The 19,831-nt window shown below is 41.4% G+C and overlaps 1 protein-coding gene across 1 annotated transcript; it reads left to right on the plus strand.

Annotated features, from left to right (window-relative positions):
• Positions 1–13,142: 13,142 nt before the first annotated feature.
• LOC142244406 (microtubule-associated serine/threonine-protein kinase 3-like) lies at positions 13,143–17,991 on the plus strand. Its single transcript, XM_075316623.1, has 10 exons — positions 13,143–13,270; positions 13,371–13,503; positions 13,646–13,811; positions 13,962–14,063; positions 14,320–14,442; positions 15,100–15,209; positions 15,301–15,392; positions 15,691–15,767; positions 17,212–17,298; positions 17,517–17,991. The coding sequence occupies exons 1-10, from the start codon at positions 13,182–13,184 to the stop codon at positions 17,654–17,656; spliced, it is 1,119 nt and encodes a 372-aa protein (XP_075172738.1). The 5' UTR covers positions 13,143–13,181; the 3' UTR covers positions 17,657–17,991.
• The last annotated feature ends 1,840 nt before the right edge of the window (positions 17,992–19,831 follow it).

Below are 19,831 nucleotides of genomic sequence, written 5' to 3' on the forward strand. Positions count from 1 at the left end.
TCTCCACTTTTTCTCCTCTTTTTCTCCACTTTTTCTTCACTTTTTCTCCATTTTTTCTCCACTTTTTCTCCACTTTCTCCACTTTTTCTCCACTTCTTCTCCACTTTTTCTCCACCTTTTCTCCACTTTTTCTCCATTTTTTCTCTACTTTTTCTCAACTGTTTCTCCATTTTTTCTCCACTTTTTCTCTACTTTTTCTCCACTTTTTCTCCACTTTTTCTCCATTTTTTCTCCACTTTTTCTCCACTTTTTCTCCACTTTTTCTCCATTTTTTCTCCACTTTTTCGCTACTTTTTCTCCACTTTTTCCCCACTTTTTCTCCATTTTTTCTCCACTTTTTCTCCACTTTTTCTTTACTTTTTGTCCATTTTTTCTACATTTTTTCTCCACTTTTTCTCCACTTTTTCTACATTCTTTCTCCACCTTTTCTCCACTTTTTCTACATTTTTTCTCCACTTTTTCTCCACTTTTTCTCCATTTTTTCTCCACTTTTTCTCCACTTTTTCTCCACTTTTTCTACATTTTTTCTCCACCTTTTCTCCACTTTTTCTACATTTTTTCCTCCACTTTTTCTCCACTTTTTCTCCATTTTTTCTCCACTTTTTCTCCACTTTTTCTCCACTTTTTCTACATTTTTTCTCCACTTTTCTCCACTTTTTCTCCACTTTTTCTACATTTTTTTCTCCACTTTTTCTCCACTTTTTCTACATTTTTTCTCCACCTTTTCTCCACTTTTTCTCCATTTTTTTCTCCACTTTTTCTCCACTTTTTCTCCACTTGTTCTCCATTTTTTCTCCACTTTTTCTCCACTTTTTCTCCACTTTTTCTTAATTTTTTTCTCCACTTTTTCTCCACTTTTTCTCCACTTCTTCTACATTTTTTCTCCACTTTTTCTCCACTTTTTCTCCACTTTTTCTCCTCTTTTTCTCCACTTTTTCTCCACTTTTTCTCCATTATTTCTCCACTTTTTCTCCTCTTTTTCTCCACTTTTTCTTCACTTTTTCTCCATTTTTTCTCCACTTTTTCTCCACTTTCTCCACTTTTTCTCCACTTCTTCTCCACTTTTTCTCCACCTTTTCTCCACTTTTTCTCCATTTTTTCTCTACTTTTTCTCCACTTTTTCTACATTTTTTCTCCACCTTTTCTCCACTTTTTCTACATTTTTTCTCCACTTTTTCTCCACTTTTTCTCCATTTTTTCTCCACTTTTTCTCCACTTTTTCTCCACTTTTTCTACATTTTTTCTCCACTTTTCTCCACTTTTTCTCCACTTTTTCTACATTTTTTCTCCACTTTTTCTCCACTTTTTCTACATTTTTTTTCCACCTTTTCTCCACTTTTTCTACATTTTTTTCTCCACTTTTTCTCCACTTTTTCTCCACTTGTTCTCCATTTTTTCTCCACTTTTTCTCCACTTTTTCTCCACTTCTTCTCCACCTTTTCTCCACCTTTTCTCCACTTTTTCTCCACTTTTTCTACATTTTTTCTCCACTTTTTCTCCACTTTTTCTCCACTTTTTCTACATTTTTTCTCCACTTTTTCTCCACTTTTTCTACATTTTTTCTCCACTTTTTCTCCACTTTTTCTCCGTTCTCTTCCTATGGTCGGTCTACCTATTAGCTCTGCCATGCATAGTGTAGCTCTACACCTACTGCACATGTTACTTTATGATTGACATCTCTTTCGTACCAGAGCTGTCTAAGCCTACTCTGACCCCATATTTGTCATTACTATATTGTCCTTGTTCTGTATTATGACATTTGTATCATGTGTTTCATTTCTTGCTGTGTTGCAATTTTTTTGCTGCATCCCAATTGTACCTCTACATTGTTCGAGTTTATGTTATTGTTCTCTCACTCTTATGTGATACTGATTATTGTCATTTTTCATGATTACATGCAGATAAGTCCAATCTGACGAAGGCTCAGGCCGAAACGTCATTTGTAACTTGTTTTGGACAAAAACATATATGCTTATGAAAAAAAAAATTTCTCAATACGGACCAATAAAGAGTGATTTTGCATTACTATCCGTTGTGACTTACTGACTTAGTCTGGGAGATTTAGAGTGCTGAGGTTACTCACTAATGTTATCTATTATTACCTCTGACACCTATATACCAGTGAGCAGAGCTTCCTCTACAGTAGTTCTCCTGATTAGGCATGCCCTTACCTCATGAGCAGGGCATTGCAGCTTTGGTAGCAACCATTACGACATGGACTCTGCTGCTGTGGACCCGGGGAGAGTGAGTGCAGATTCATTGCACCCACACTCCTCATATGAAGGGTCCGCACTCCTAGAAAATGGGGGATACGTTCCCTGAGTGTCTCCCCCCCATATTCTAGACGGTCCAGAGTCGTCGTGGGACCCCTTTATTTTTTTTCTTACAATAAATTGGTCAAAGAGGAAATGTTTTGGGGACTGTTTTTTCAAATAAATTTCTTTTGTCGAGTTTTTTTTTTTTTGTTAGTACTGACAGTTTATGATGTTGGGTATCTAATAGACGCCATGACATCACAAACTGCTGAGCTTGATCTCAGGTGACTTTACAGCTAGTATCAACCCGATTTATTACCCCGTTTGCCACTGCACCAGGGCACGGGATGAGCTGGGGTGAAGCGCCAGGATTGGCGCATCTAGTGGATGCGCCACGTCTGGGGTGCCTGCGGCCTGCTATTTTTAGGCTGTGAAGGCCCAATAACTATGGACCTTCCCACCCTGAGAATACCAGACCACAGCTGTCCGCTTTACCTTGGCTGGTGATCCAATTTGGAGGGGACCCTACTTTTTTTGTGTAATTATTAATATTTATAAAATAATTATAAAAAAAGAGCCTGGGGGGACCTCCACATTGGATCCCCAACCACGGTAAAGCTGCCAGCTGTGGTTTTCAGGCTACAGACGTCTGCTTTACCCTAGCTGGCTATCAAAAATGGGGGGACCCAACGTCATTTTTTTTTTAACTATTTTTTAAATAGAAAAAATGAATGGGCTTCCCTGTATTTTGATTGCCAACCAAGGTAACGACAGGCAGATGGGGGTGGCAACCCATAGCAGTCTTATTTATCTGCGCTGATAATCAAAAATACCGCGGACCGCTACGTCATTTTTTTTAAAGATTTATTTTTACAGCACTGTGATGTCCAGCAATCAAAATACAGGGAAGCCCATTTTGTTTTTAGTTATTTAAATAAATAATTAAAAAAAATATATATGGGCTCCCACTGCATTTTTTGTATTGCTAGCTAAGGGTAATCCAAGCAGCTACTGGCTGCTAACCCCCACTGCTTGGTGTTACCTTCACTGGCAATGGAAAATCCAGGGAAGCATTTTTTATTTTTTTTGCCAAAAAACTACAAAAAAAGGACGTGAGCTTCACCATATTTTTGTATGCTAGCCAGGTATAGCAGGCAGGTGCTGGAAGAGTTCGATACAGCGCCAGAATATGGCGCTTCTATGAAAGTGCCATTTTCTGAGGCGGCTGCAGACTGCAATTCGCAGCAGTGGGGCCCAGAAAGCTCAGGCCAACCTGTGCTGCGGATTCCAATCCCCAGCTGCCTAGATGTACCTGGCTGGACACAAAAATGGAGCGAAGCCTACGTCATTTGTTTTCTAATTATTTCATGAAATTGAAATTCATGAAATAATAAAAAAAGGGCTTCCCTTTATTTTTGGTTCCCAGCCGGGTACAAATAGGCAACTGGGGGTTGGGGGCAGCCGTACCTGCCTGCTGTACCTGGCTAGCATAAAAAAATATGGCGAAGCCCACATAATTTTTTCAGGGGGCAAAAAACTTCTGAATACAGTCCTGGATGGAGTATGCTGAGCCTTGTAGTTCTGCAGCTGCTGTCTGTCTGTATGGAGAAGAGCAGACAGCAGCTGCAGAACTACAAGGCTCAGCATACTCCATCTAGGACTGTATGCAGACTTTTTTGCCCACCAAAAAAATGACGTGGGCTTTGCCATATTTTTGTATGCTAGCTAGGTACAGCAGGCAGCCACGGGCTGCCTCCAACCCCCAGTTGCCTATTTGTACCCGGCTGGGAAGCAAAAATATAGGGAAGCCCTTTTTTTTTTATTTATTTCACTTATTTCATGAAATAATTAAAAAACAAATGACGTGGGCTTCGCCCCATTTTTGTGTCCAGCCGGGTACAACTAGGCAGCTGGGGATTGGAATCCGCAGCACAGGTTAACCCGAGGTTTCTGGGCGCCTCTGCTGCGAATTTCAGTCCGCAGCCGTCCTAGAAAATGGCGCTCTCATAGAAGCGCCATCATCTGGCGCTGTATCCAACTCTTCCAACAGCCCTGGAGCCGGGTGGCTTGTTGGGTAATTATGAGTTAATACTGGCTTTGTTTTACTAGCCAGTATTAAGCCAGAGATTCTTAATGTCAGGCACGTTTGACCCGGCCATTAAGAATCTCCAATAAAGGGGTAAAAAAAGACACCACACAGAGAAAAAATACTTTAATAGAAATAAATACACAGACACATTAGAGACTCCATCTTTATTACCCCCTGTCAGCCCTCCACGATCCTGCTCTTCTGTCTTTCTCGTTCAACAAATGCAGCTCTGCTACATCACTGCTGCATGGGGGAAGACGCTGCTTCCCGTGGAGCATTCACTCCGTGAAAGCTGCACGAGAAGCAGCGTGCAGCCTTCACTCCGTGAGTGATCAGTGCTACTGGCTGTCAGCGGTAACGCTGACAGACGCGTTACCATAGCAACGGTGCTCTCGGAGCCGCGGTTAGCGGTGACGTCACCGCTAACTGCGTTGCTATGGCAACGGTGATCTCCGTTAATGACCGGCTGTGTCAGCCGGTCCCTAACGGAACGGGGAATCGACCGTGTGCTAGAGCATGTCGCCGGTACACGGCGATACACAAATGTGCACCGTGTACCGGAGAGATGCACTCGCAGGTCCTACATGACGCGTCATAGTCATGTGACCAGTCTGTAGCCAATGAGATAATAGCCACGTGACTGGTCACATGGCTATTTTGACGTCACGATAGGTCCTGCATCTCTGCTGGCAGTGCCGGTCACCGGGAGGATTCAGCGATCATCGGATGGAATAGCGGAAGGAGACAGAGTGCAGGAGGGATCGCGGGGACCGGTAAGTGTTATGGCAATGTTTATTAACTGTTTGTGTACATTTATCATGCATTTATATGTGTTTGTGACTGCCTCCCATTATAGCCTATTGGTTCGAGTTTGGTTCGTCGAACGTTCGACGAACCGAACTCGAACGGGACCTCTGCTCGACGAACCGACCTCGAGCCGAACCGGGACCGGTTCGCTCATCTCTACTAATAAGTAACAAAATAGAAATATAGTTCACTGGGTAATTTGGAGTAGGCACTAAGAAGTAGCACTACCTAGAAATGTGGTTCATTGTGTAATTTGTAGTAGACACTGAAAGTGACAAGATTTATTTAGCTGCTTCACTAGCAAATTTAGAGCAGACAGTACTAAGTAACAATACCTAGAAATGTGGTTTACTGGGTAATTTGGAGCAAGCAGTAATAAGTAGCAATACCTGAAAATATGGTTCACTGGGTAATTTACAGCAGGCACTAAAAGTGCCAAGACATATTTAGCTAGTGCACTAGCAAATTTAGAGCACACACTACTAAGTAACCATACCTAGAAATGGCGTTCACTGGGTAATTTAGCGGACACAAATAAGTTGTAATACCTGGAAATGTGGTTCACTGTGTAATTTGGAGCAGGAAGTGAAAAGTGACAAGACCTATTTAACTAGTTCACTACCAAATTTAGAGCAGGTACTAATAAGTAAAGTACCTAGAAATGTGTTCACTGGCTAATTTGGAGAAGGCAGTAATAATTAGCAATACCTATTTTGATCGTTCACTGGCAACTCTTTAATAGGCACTCATAAGTAGCAATCTCTATTTATATCATGAATTGCTAATTTGTGGCACACAGCTTTCCCTATACTGCATGTCCCTTTTGTACACTATGCTCTACTATCTATCTCAACTACCTATGAATAATCCCTAGCTAAGCTGTGTAGCAGCAGCGGCAGCAGCACCTTCCCTAATCTGTAAAATTACGCTGCATGTCCTCATTTTATATGCAGAGGGACATGTGTCTTAGGCAGCCAGTGACACAAGCCCTTGTTTCTGAACCTTGTGGTTGTTTTCCTCACTGCGATTGGCTGCAGGAACAAATAAAGTTAAGAACAAAAAGGCGCCGCTCCTCAGGTTTCTCCTGAGACCCCACTTCCTCCACTCATTAAACACATCCCCCCCTTCATCATACAGCACCCCAATCCTATCCAAAAGCATAACATGTCATTAGAAAAGCATTTTTGGAAAACACGATCAGTTATCGAACAAAACCAACGTTGGGGAAAGTGCTTCTGTTATTAATCGAAGCCGAAAAGGCTAAGGCTCGTATTGAACTTAAAATTGGGGAACCTTTATTGAAAAAGTTTGCTCATCTCTAGTATTAATGTTTGATATTAATACCTTACAGGGAAGGTGAAACATCTGGGATGCCTAAGTAGATAACCAACTTTGCAACTAAGGTTGTGCACATTAATCATGGGTCTAGTGGAACCTCAGCAGATGGCCTCGTGTTTACTGTAAATAAATCTCTACAAAGACAAAACCGATATTACTGCCTTAATATCATATCATATAGTGATCATATAGGTGATCATACAGTGGGATATACCAGGCCTACAGAATATTTTAAGAAATTACACTACAGTTATAGAAAGAGACTTAAACATGACTTTTTGTGGAATAATTCACTTTTCAAGCTTTTTGCATCTGAGCCAGACCAATATAACAACTTCTTCCAGCCATGACTTCTTAAGAAAGACACATTTGATTTCTCAATTTTGCAATGCCGTCCTCATCTATTACCAACCTGCACAAACTGCAACTGCTGTGTGGCATGATAACTGAGCTCCTGTTAGTGCCCCACATAATAATGCCCATCACTGTGCCCCTTATAAAGTAAAATGCCTCCAGTTTGCTATTTAGATGTTAAAATTTATCATTAGAAAATATTGCCCTGTGTAATAGCAATAAAAAACAGTGCCTTGATTATGCGTAGTAAAAAGTAATAATGACCATGTGCCTTTGTGACAGTCAGTATTCCCTGAGTACCCTACAAAAGTTAAACTTCTTAATTGCTCACTTAAATTTATGTCCCCTGAATACTCTCATGTACAAGAATAATGCCCCATGTGCCCCCCCCATATACAATGAAAATGTCCCCTGAGCACCTCCCATGTACAATAATAATAATATCCCCTGAGTGCTCCCATGTGCAATGATAATGTCCCCTGAGTACCTCCCATGTACAATACAAATGTCCCCTGAGTCCCCCTATGTATTGCTCTCCTCTATAAAATATGATGCCCCCCCCCACAGATCCTCAATGCACAGTATTATGGGCCGACAAAGTCACACACAGTATGATGTCCTCACTGCTCCCCTATATTATATTGGGGTGAAAAGATAAAATTAGTATGTGAATAAAATATACCTTTTAATGATATGAAATAAAATCTACTATTGTTAAAAACTACACTAACAACATACAGTGTGTTCCCATTTATGAACAAATGATAGATGTGCACCAATGATAAAGGGTTATTCCATAATAATGAATTTCTAATTGACACAAAACACTATAACTTTTATTGAATATAATAGATATAAATAATTTATCTTACAACATAAAATACCATAACTGATCAGAACAGAAAGCGCCCATAGCTCTGTCCTCCATGCCTGCATTTGGTACTAATGCTCAGCTATATTGTTGCCATCTTAAGGGTTGCTAGGCAACTTCCTTATAAGGTAAGGTGACCTGTCAGATTAGAACACAAGGTTCCATTATGTCATCACAATTGACCATCAGAACTTATACATGTGTTTTCACTCTCATTTTCACTTTGACACTTTGTGCTCATTGTTGTTGGTGATAAGCTACTTAGCTAGTGATTTACTGACTGCGCTTGGATTTATTTGAAATGTCTGGAATTCTTTCAGACAAACCTCAGATGTTAGCACTACTCCAGGGGATTCTTACCACCTATGCCCCTGAGATTGTGCTACCACTACCCTGTGGCGTCCTCAGCTTCAGTTACCGGCTGGTTATGAAGTTAGTGAGTGACTGCCTGACCAAATACAAACATGGTCTTATCAGCTCAGAATATCTTGAGCATTTACAAGAGAACATCAGGACATTAGGACTACAGGTAAAAACAGGAAATCTTCACAAATCACAGAAAAATAATAGTAATGGAATAGAAATTTAAGCTTAATCTGTAACAAATACCCTGATAAGAATAGCCGGCTATTCGAAATAGGGCACACAGGCTATATGACAAGGGACCTAAAGAATTAAGTGAATTATGGGTGGGAAGGTTATGATTGCAGGGGGGGGGGATAGAATTTGTTAAATCTTTAAGAATAAGCACATTTTCTTGCTTAATTGCACAGCGGTGGGTTATAGGTCTGAGTCAGAGGTTAGTTTACTGTGATATCCTTTGGACACAAGATGTTTGTGGTGGGAATAGTGACTTTAGTTACATCCCAATGTAACTAGTGGACTTAGGTACTGCGAGGATAGAGATATTAATATGGTAAATTAATACCTTACTCCTTGTATCAGTGCGGTGAATGCAAGGGTGTCTCAATTTTAATTAGGTGTTGATTTTTTCTGGTTTAGCCCCATTGGCTATGTATAATTGGAGTGTCACCATTGTTGCAGACACCCCGTGTTTGAGCTGTAAAATTAAAAAAGGCTGCTTTTGCCACTTTACATAGATCACAAGCAGTCATGTGTCTTATTTCCACACACTGGATATGTATGGTGGACCTGTGGATATAACGGTTTACAAGTGATCAAATTCCTTGTTGTCCGTCATGTAGTCATCTTAGTGCAGATAGCAGTAATGTGGTGACATAAATGGCCTCCTTTATTCTGTACTGTCCCTCATGATTTTCCTTTCTTGTTTATTTTCATCTCTATAGGCTGAAGAAAAATCCCAAAGTGGAGACTTGGCCTTTTTTAAACAGCTGGCTCAAAATGTCCTAAATGTCCTGGACCACCTGGTCCGCTCAATGGAGCTTCTGGTAAGGATTATCATCTTCTAGATCTCATGTTCTTGTTGTCTATGTCTGACTTTTTTCAAATGACCGGTCATATAGCAGAAGCGCAGATTTATGATGTTCGAGGTCTCGCTTTTGGCTCCAAGCCACCGGTCTCTTGCGGCTCCATCATTGGGGATGACAGTCTGTACTCAGCCTTGCGGAGTTTGTATTTCCACTTCTGTCTCAATCATCACAATCTTCCTTCTTATAAATGCTGCAATTCTGATTATAGAAGTTATTAGAGAACAGTTGTATATACAAGTCCCTTATATATCAATGTGGATTTACTGGAGGCAGTGGCCGTATTATAGTCCGTCCAATACTGAAATGGTCCAGTAAATCCAAGTTTAGAACTCAATGTCTCATATATACGGTAATTTAGTATTTGTGAAATGTTATATTAATTATATATATTATATCCATCAGGAAACATCAGAATGTGACTCCAATGTGGGGCAAAACCGAAATATCCCTGACCCAGATAGTCGTCAGTGGGGGCTAAGCACTCTTTTCAGAAGAGGTAAGTTGATCATGAATAATTTACATTCAAATATCAAGTAATAGAGAACGGCAGAGGATATGTAGATTTACTCTTCATAATCTGTATGAGACCGGTGACGGCTCATGTGATCCCCTATAGTCTATAATTGAGGGGGTCATAAAATTTTGCTTCTCTCCTCTGGGCTCTTCTCTGCTCATAGGACCCAATCATGTTATTGTTGGGGATTCGATCTGATCTTGAGCAATCACACATGTATCTACTGATATAGACTAATACATTATATCTCTATAATATATTATTGTTTTAGATAAAACTGTGCAGCCAAATACTAAATGTGGAATATGTAAGACACCAAAGATCATTCAGGAATCTGCCAGTGTAAGTATCAGACGTCTGTATATCATCAGATGACGGGGTAAGAATTACACATCCCATGACATAACCCATATCACAATGGGATTTCTCTATTGTTCATGTTGATCAGACCTATATTATGTATGCTGGCATTATTATTCCTGCCTCCTCTGTGTGATGTCCCTTATCATCCCCCGCAGTACAATTATATACCCCCTATTATATAACAGTGTCGGTGGATGGTTCAGCATGTATCATGTCCTCTACATCTACTACATTGTAATTTGCGGGGACATAATATGGAAGGAAGATGTTCCTGCATCTGGAGTGTTTATTTTTTTGCAATTTCAAGTCTTAATATAATATTTCATTCCTTTTAGGCCTTAATAAGATCATTAAACCCGAGGAGCAATCCTTGTAAGAGCGACTTTAATCCAATCAAACTGATCAGCTCTGGAGGTTTTGGGTAAGCTTTACTTTAGTATAATATTTATTTCCCAGGGCTCCATAATGCGATGCCTATGTCTGTTTGTCATGCTCATATAATGTTCCCATAGAAAAATTATGAGTCCATGTCACTGTCCACATCTGTCAGTATTCAGGTCAGTTGGGATGTGACATGGATGAGGACCCTCCATAGGTGATCGCTTAAGGAGTGTTATTTTATGGATTTCTAGTGTTGGTTGTACATCTGTACATGTAGGATTAACCATTAGTGTAGAAGATCATTAGATGAGGTTTATAGACAGATGGTTAGTAAGACGTCGTAATAAATCATGGATTTTCCTCCTATCCAGGTCCGTCCACTTAGTGCGCCATAAAGAAACTAACCAGATATGCGCTATGAAAAAGATGGACAAGCAAAACCTGAAAAAGCCAAGGAGTCTTGAACGGGCCTTTCTGGAGAGGGACATCGCCACATTCGCTGATTGTCCCTTTGTGGCCTCCGTGTTCTGCTCCTTTTCTACTAAACGTCATCTGTGTATGGTCATGGAGTATGCACCAGGTAGGACTCATCCATTGTATCTATATCCAGCCCATGTCTGCTTAATTCTAGCACCCTACATATAACCAGAATTTTACCACAGGAACGCTTATACAGTTAGGTCCAGAAATATTTGGACAGTGACACAAGTTTTGTTATTTTAGCTGTTTACAAAAACATGTTCAGAAATACAATTATATATATAATATGGGCTGAAAGTGCACACTCCCAGCTGCAATATGAGAGTTTTCACATCCAAATCAGAGAAAGAGTTTAGGAATCATAGCTCTGTAATGCATAGCCTCCTCTTTTTCAAGGGACCAAAAGTAATTGGACAAGGGACTCTAAGGGCTGCAATTAACTCTGAAGGGGTCTCCCTCATTAACCTGTAATCAATGAAGTAGTTAAAAGGTCTGGGGTTGATTACAGGTGTGTGGTTTTGCATTTGGAAGCTGTTGCTGTGACCAGACAACATGCGGTCTAAGGAACTCTCAATTGAGGTGAAGCAGAACATCCTGAGGCTGGAAAAAAAGAAAAAATCCATCAGAGAGATAGCAGACATGCTTGGAGTAGCAAAATCAACAGTCGGGTACATTCTGAGAAAAAAGGAATAAAAGGAATTGACTGGTGAGCTTGGGAACTCAAAAAGGCCTGGGCGTCCACGGATGACAACAGTGGTGGATGATCGCCACATACTTTCTTTGGTGAAGAAGAACCCGTTCACAACATCAACTGAAGTCCAGAACACTCTCAGTGAAGTAGGTGTATCTGTCTCTAAGTCAACTGTAAAGAGAAGACTCCATGAAAGTAAATACAAAGGGTTCACATCTAGATGAAAACCATTCATCAATTCCAAAAATAGACAGGCCAGAGTTAAATTTGCTGAAAAACACCTCATGAAGCCAGCTCAGTTCTGGAAAAGTATTCTATGGACAGATGAGACAAAGATCAACCTGTACCAGAATGATGGGAAGAAAAAAGTTTGGAAAAGAAAGGGAATGGCACATGATCCAAGGCACACCACATCCTCTGTAAAACATGGTGGAGGCAACGTGATGGCATGGGCATGCATGGCTTTCAATGGCACTGGGTCACTTGTGTTTATTGATGACATAACAGTAGACAAGAGTAGCCGGATGAATTCTGAAGTGTACCGGGATATACTTTCAGCCCAGATTCAGCCAAATGCCGCAAAGTTGATCGGACGGCGCTTCATAGTACAGATGGACAATGACCCCAAGCATACAGCCAAAGCTACCTAGGAGTTCATGAGTGCAAAAAAGTGGAACATTCTGCAATGGCCAAGTCAATCACCAGATCTTAACCCAATTGAGCATGCATTTCACTTGCTCAAATCCAGACTTAAGACGGAAAGACCCACAAACAAGCAAGACCTGAAGGCTGCGGCTGTAAAGGCCTGGCAAAGCATTAAGAAGGAGGAAACGCAGCGTTTGGTGATGTCCATGGGTTCCAGACTTAAGGCAGTGATTGCCTCCAAAGGATTCGCAACAAAATATTGAAAATAAAAATATTTTGTTTGGGTTTGGTTTATTTGTCCAATTACTTTTGACCTCCTAAAATGTGGAGTGTTTGTCAAGAAATGTGTACAATTCCTACAATTTCTATCAGATATTTTTGTTCAAACCTTCAAATTAAACGTTACAATCTGCACTTGAATTCTGTTGTAGAGGTTTCATTTCAAATCCAATGTGGTGGCATGCAGAGCCCAACTCGCGAAAATTGTGTCACTGTCCAAATATTTCTGGACCTAACTGTATATCCACACTGCGTTCACTATAAGTTATCTATTACTAAGATGCCTGAAATATCATTTATCTCTGTGAAAGTCTCCGGTTTATATCATCACTGAGCATAGCAGCCATTTCTGCTAAGGGTGAAAGCAAGACTTGTTTTTATTTGTAGAGATGGGAACTATCTCAGAGAAATACATGAGATTTGTAGATGAGGCCCGGCTGTGTCTGTTTGTATAGGGTCACTCTGTAGTATACAGTATACGCTTTACATTACACAGTATATCTCTATATATGACATCCTGTCTCAATATCTACGATTATATTTCATTCACCTTCATCATGTGTCTTTTACATTGTAACAAACTCTCAGCTCTCATATTTGTTTTCTCCTGTAGGATCAGACTGTAGCAGTCTAATAAGGCGCAGGGGTCCTTTACCAGTTCCCATGGCCCGAATGTACATTGCAGAGACAGCTCTTGCAGTGGAATACCTGCACAGCTATGGTGTGGTGCACAGAGATCTGAAGCCAGAGAAGTAAGTGCCCCTTGTAGTATAATGAAGGGGAAGAAAGTTACAATTTATTATACAGTCTATGGGTTATTACTGAGGGCTGACACCATCTTTTCTTTTACAGCCTCCTGATAACAGCAACCGGACATATAAAAGTTACGGATTTTGGAGTTTCCAAACTCGGCCTCATGAGACCAACATCAGCCATCTACAAGGCTTTGACTACAGATATCACCAGAGAGTTCCGTGATAAAGAGGTCGGCTTTACATTTGGGATCTTGTACTTTGCAAATCTTATCTCTTTATTCTTGTCTGATTTATCATCTAGAAAACGTTTCCTCTGATGTGATTGGTTGCAATTCTATATATTGATCATCTCATTCTTCTGTTTGTTTCCAGACTGCTGGCACTACTAGTTACATGGCCCCAGAAGTCATCTTAATGAAAGGATATGGAAGGCCTGTTGACTGGTGGTCATTAGGCGTCATCCTATATACATTTCTTTATGGATATGAACCATTTAATGGAGCGTCCGAGAGGGAGATTTTACGTAGTGTCCTGTATGGTAAGAATAATAATATGGTTGCTATTGTTATTTCACTGTTATTTGGTTTGATTGGTCTGTGATTAATTTCTAGCTTTGTTAGGAAACATGATTTTATGAAAATAAATGAAAATGTTTTATTTTATGTAATATTTACTTTTTATATAACAGATGACATACCTTGGACCTTTCACTATCACCCTCCTCCGAAAAAAGCTCGTGAATTCATCACTGAGCTGCTGAGAAAAGATCCAGCACGTAGACTTGGGACAGGTAATATTACAATTGTACTATAAATCAATTATTACCCCTCTGTGAGCAGAGACACGATGGTGCCCATGAGGACCGGCACTGAGGGTCTCTACTCTACTTGTCCATTCCCTATTCTTCATGCTAAGTCAATTCCTTCATGTCTGCTCTGTTTTATCTTCAGTTCAGAATAACAAACAATAAATACAATTTAGTAGAGATATGGAGCAGTTTCTCTGACAATGACTGTTTCACATTCTATCTTGTCTTCCTTTTCCAGGAGGAGCAAATGAGATAAAAACTCATCCATTTATGAGTGGCTTAAAGTTTGACAAACTTCTAAATAAGAAGCCCCTTTCTGTTCCTGAACTAAAGTCAGAGGAGGACACTCGCTACTTTACCAGTAAGTAAAATGAGACATCATCTGCAGAGATGGGCGAACCCGGACTGTAAAATTCAGGATCCATGCACCGACCCTGGACATGGGGTTCCCAGGGAACTCTATGCAACTATCCAGATTTGGCCAGCCAGCTAATTAAAAAAAAAAAGAAAAGGAAAAAAGAGAAAATAGGGAATAAAGCAGGATCTTTGTCATACTTACCAAGTCTCCCGCGCAGCTGTAACATAACTTTCGGGGTTGCCGGTGAGTGGGGGAATCAGTGAATATAATGAGGATTATTGATCTGCCCTGGAAGTAGTGTTACAGTGCATAGGAGACTCGGCAAGTATAATGCTCCTGCTCTGATCCCACTAGCCCTTTCTACCACCATTTTAAAACACAATATCCCCTTAGACTTATATAGGGATTGGCGTCCAGGCAGATATTCAGAATTAATTACGGTCCCAAACTGTTCTTGTTTATTTAAAAAATCCGATTGGACCCGACGATCCTGAGTATCTGCAGGTTCACCCATCACTAGTCATCTGCAGAAAACTGCTGTGTGTCTTGTCTTTCATTCAATATGACAATCAGTTCCCATAATCAATTATTAGTGATAACACGGTGACTGTCTGACCAGGTTTTATACTAATAACCTCTAATAACACTTTTACTTTGCAGCTTTCTTTATGGAAGACATACCTGTGGATTCCGATGAGGAGGACACAAGTGAGGATAATGACTATATGGAAGTCAAAAATTTTGAATCATCTTCTCAAAGGTTTTCTAAAGTAAGTATCTGGCCAATAAAATGTATAAAGCCTATAATGACAAAAAAAAGTTTTAAAATCAATCTATTTTATATTTCTCTATTTGTTTTAGCTATATACCACCAATACTGTGAGGTTGAACAATGAAGCTCTTATGTCACCTCCAGGGAGTTCCCCAGAGAACAGAGAAAAACACTCAGACATGTACGTAAATTTTTCTTCTTCTTCTTATGCTTATTTTTATGATATTTAGTTTTGCCCATGATTGCTGATCTCTGTGGGTCTGGCTATAGATAACATTGTAATAACAGCTAATTATTGCCACCAGCCATTCATTTCTAGCAGCTTACAGGCCAATATTACTAGTTAGACTCCATTCTTGCTAGTAGAATGGGTTCTTTAGTGGGGTATCCCCACCATGTTGTCCCAATTGGGCTTACAGGCATATTTTCAACCTTCTATGTTGTTTTTGTAATTTACTTGACTTTCTTCTACTAAACAGGCAGAAAGAATGTTCCCCTTCCAAAACCGATGGTGGAAATCTGTGTGTCACTGCTAAAAACAGCGAGTCATTCTCAGGTATGTACTGATTTATAGGACATCCTATTATGAGTCACGGCCACATGGTACAGATCATAAAAATGAGCACAAAATAATACAGCCCATATCTCTATAACCATATCGGGAGTTTAACAAAACAAGAAAAAGCTTAGGGGGGCAGCAGGAATGAAATAAAAATGAATCCTGGACACTTTTCACCTGGGACAGGTCCTCTTTAAAGTTACGCCAAAGTTTTATCTGGTTATAAAATAACACTTTGGCTTGCTATGAGTGATGTCATATTAATAAGCAGACATATTGTAGATCCTTGGGAAGGTACCACATGGCGTCACACAGAAAAACTACAGGTGCTTATTACCGCCGGCTCCATTAATCCCCGCACTTGTCTGCTGATCTGATCAGGATACATATGTGGCTTAAGGCCCCGTCACACTAAGCAACATCGCTAGCAACATCGCTGCTAACGAACAACTTTTGTGACGTTGCTAGCGATGTTGCTGTGTGTGACATCCAGCAACAACCCGGTCCCTGCTGTGAGGTCGTTGGTTGTTGCTGAATGTCCTGGGCCATTTTTTAGTTGTTGCTGTCCCACTGTGAAGCACAGATCGCTGTGTGTGACAGCTAGACAGCAACAACTAAATGTGCAGGCAGCAGGAGCCGGCTTCTGCAGAGGCTGGTAACCAATGTAAACATCGGGTAACCAAGAAGCCCTGTCCTTGGTTACCCGATATTTACCTTTGTTACCAGCCTCCGCCGCTCTCACTGTCAGTGCCGGCTCCTGCTCTGTGCACATGTAGCTGCAGGACACATCAGGTTAATTAACCCGATGTGTGCTGTAGCTAGGAGAGCAGGGAGCCAGCGCTAAGCATTGTGCGCTGCTCCCTGCTCTGTGCACATTTAGCTGCAGCACACATCGGGTAATTAACCCGATGTGTGCTGTAACTAGGAGAGCAGGGAGCCAGCGCTCAGTGTGCGCTGCTCCCTGTTCTCTGCTCTGTTCTGTAGCTCCGTGCACTGGTAACCAAGGTAAATATCGGGTTGGTTACCCGATATTTACCTTAGTTACCAAGCGCAGCATCTTCCACACGGCGCTGGGGGCTGGTCACTGGTTGCTGGTGAGCTCACCAGCAACTCGTGTAGCGACGCTCCAGCGATCCCTGCCAGGTCAGGTTGCTGGTGGGATCGCTGGAGCGTCGCAGTGTGACATCTCACCAGCAACCTCCTAGCAACTTACCAGCGATCCCTATCGTTGTTGGGATCGCTGGTAAGTTGCTTAGTGTGACTGGACCTTTACAGGCGCAGGTGGATCAGACATTTAAATGGCTGCGGCGGGGAAAACCAGAAATGAAAAACGGAAAATTGCCCTGGGGAAAAGGGGTTAATCAGTTCGCATAACTGTAAAAATACAAAGCTAATCTTTTAGGACTTTATAATCAAAATTTATTTCTGACCTTTTGATTAGAAACTCCAGTTCAGAAGAAGAAATCTGCTGTAAAACTGAGAAAACAGCAAAAAACAGAGAAAGTAGAAGAGGGAGAAAGTAGACGAGGTAAGTGTGACAATACTTTGTATTACGTTAGTGAGGAGAATTCCTGTGGAGCAGATGTGATCTGTCAGTGGTAGGGATTGTCACATGTATAAGATGGCTGATGATGATCTCGAACCCTTGTATGGAGAAGATTCCTCCACTGTCCAGTCATAATGACACCACAGCATTGTCCTCTAATATGGAGTCCCATTACATTAGTTTTATATCTCTTCTGACAGGATCTGCCTTCCGTCGGATGATATCATCTTGCCGACGTGGATTATCCAGGGCTGCTTACACTCTCAGAGAAAGCTGGATTTTTGGACTCTGTCACCAAGGCACCTTAGACATCTCTAAAGTAGAAAACCACAACATCTAGCACCCTGAAGAGACTGCAGCATGTCCTACATCAATGCTACAGTGTATGGAAGGACTTAATGGTTATGTGCACTAGATTCTGTGATGGGGTGATGATCCAGGGAACTAATCTGATTGCCGTATGTGGAGTCGGGAAGGAATTTTTTCCCCTAATGTGGTGCTTACTATCTGCCCCATGGGGTTTTTTGCCTTCCTCTGGATCAACATGTTAGTTTTGGTCATGGGTTGAACTTCATGTACATAACTCTACCTTCAACCTTAAGTACTATGAAACTATGACATGTACCATCTACCTGTGGCCTCCTGTCCAGCAAGAAACATCTGCACAAACCAAAGGCCCCTTAAGGAACATCTTTTCTTCATTCTATGCAATTTTTAAATAACAAAATGAAATAATTGAAAATTCAAATTGATTTATTTTGTTTTGATCTCAACTGAATATTAGTGACATTAACGGAATATCAATCTAATATCTAATATATAAAGCTAAATGTGTGTGTGTGTGTGTGTGTGTGTATGTGTGTATGTTCGGGATTGGCATCTGCACCGTCACAGCTACAGCCACAAAATTTTGCACACTCACACGTCTGGACCGCGAGAGCGTCATAGGCTATGTTTTGAGGGGAAATTTTAACCCCGCGCTTTACAGTTATTCGCCAAAAAACCTGCCTCCATTAAAGCGAATGGAGCTGGGAGCCACAGTGCAGCCAGAACTTCAGAAGAATGCGCAGCCACGCCCTTATATGGAATGTTGGCGTGTCACAATGCAGCCAGGGAAAGAGACAGACACAGACAGGGAAAGAGGCAGACACAGACAGGGTAAGAAACAGACATAGACAGGGTAGGAGACAGACACAAAGAGACAAACACAGAGAAAGAGACAGACTGACAGGGAAAGAGACAGACACAGACAAAGAGACAGAGACAGACACAGGGAAACAGACAGACAGGGAAAGAAAGGGAAAGAGACAGACAGGTAAAGAGACAGACAAAGAGACAGACACAGGGAAAGAGACAGAGGGAAAGAGACAGACAGGGAAAGAGAGGGAAAGAGACAGACAGGGAAAGAGAGGGAAAGAGACAGATAGGGAAAGAGACAGACAAGGAAAGTGACAGAGATAGATAGACAGACAGGGAAAGAGATAGATAGACAGGGAAAGAGATTGAGACAGAAGGAGAAAGAGACAGGGAAAGAGATTGAGACAGAAGGAGAAAGAGACAGAGACAGTCAGAGACAGACAGGGAAAGAGACAGACAGACAAAGAGATAGAGAGACAGAGAGATATATGCAGAGGGGGAGACAGACAGAGAATGGGAGAGAAACAGAGAGACAGTTACTATCCCGGGCGTTAATACATTCTATTTATACATTCTATCCCGGGAATGTTAATACATTCTATTTTGTTAACAACAACAGACAGGGAAACAGACAGACAGGGAAAGAGACAGACCTGGAAAGAGACAGACCTGAAAAGAGACAGATGGGAAAAGAGACAAATGGGGAGATACAGATGGGGAAAGAGACAGACAGACATGCAGACAGGGACAGAGACAGGCAGACAGGGAAGGAGGAGACAGCCAGAGAGACAGACAAAGATAGATGGGGAAAGAAACAGACCTTGATAGAGACAGATGGGGAAAGAGACAGAAAAATAGAGACAGACAAGGAAAGAGACAAACAGAGACAGGCAAACAGGGAAAGAGACAGACAGGAAAAGGCACAGACAAAGAGACGACGAAACAGACGGGGAAAGAGACCGACCTGGGAAAGAGACAGACCTAGAAAGAGACAGATGGGGAAAGAGACAGAGAGATAGAGACAGACAAAAAAAGAGACAGACAGAGACAGGCAGACGGGGAAAGAGACAGACGGGGAAAGAGACAGACGGTGAAAGAGACAGACGGGGAAAGAGACAGACCTGGAAAGAGACAGAACTGGAAAGAGACAGACGGAGCACATTACTTGGCCAATTTAGTTAAATCTGTGTGGAATATCTGCTCGGATCCGGGTTTGCTGTGGTTCGAGGGTCTCCGGATCCGGGAGCTTACAGCCACTCAAAAATAAAAAGGAGACTATTTACAGGGGGGTTAGTGTTCGTGACGCCACCCATGGTTCGCAGTCAGGGGAGTACCGCCGCTGCCAATGGGAGTACCCGGGGAGATGGAGCGGGGCAGC

The sequence above is a fragment of the Anomaloglossus baeobatrachus genome, chromosome 6, assembly GCF_048569485.1.
Source record: "Anomaloglossus baeobatrachus isolate aAnoBae1 chromosome 6, aAnoBae1.hap1, whole genome shotgun sequence".
Taxonomy (NCBI): Eukaryota; Metazoa; Chordata; class Amphibia; order Anura; family Aromobatidae; genus Anomaloglossus; species Anomaloglossus baeobatrachus.

Excerpts from the sequence above, each read along its gene's own strand:
- LOC142244406 (XM_075316623.1), top strand. The coding sequence starts at position 13,182 with ATGGCCCGAATGTACATTGCAGAGACAGCTCTTGCAGTGGAATACCTG. Across the intron at positions 14,064-14,319 it reads AGCACGTAGACTTGGGACAG|GAGGAGCAAATGAGATAAAA; the intron begins GTAATATTACAA and ends TTCCTTTTCCAG. Across the intron at positions 17,299-17,516 it reads AGAGGGAGAAAGTAGACGAG|GATCTGCCTTCCGTCGGATG; the intron begins GTAAGTGTGACA and ends CTCTTCTGACAG.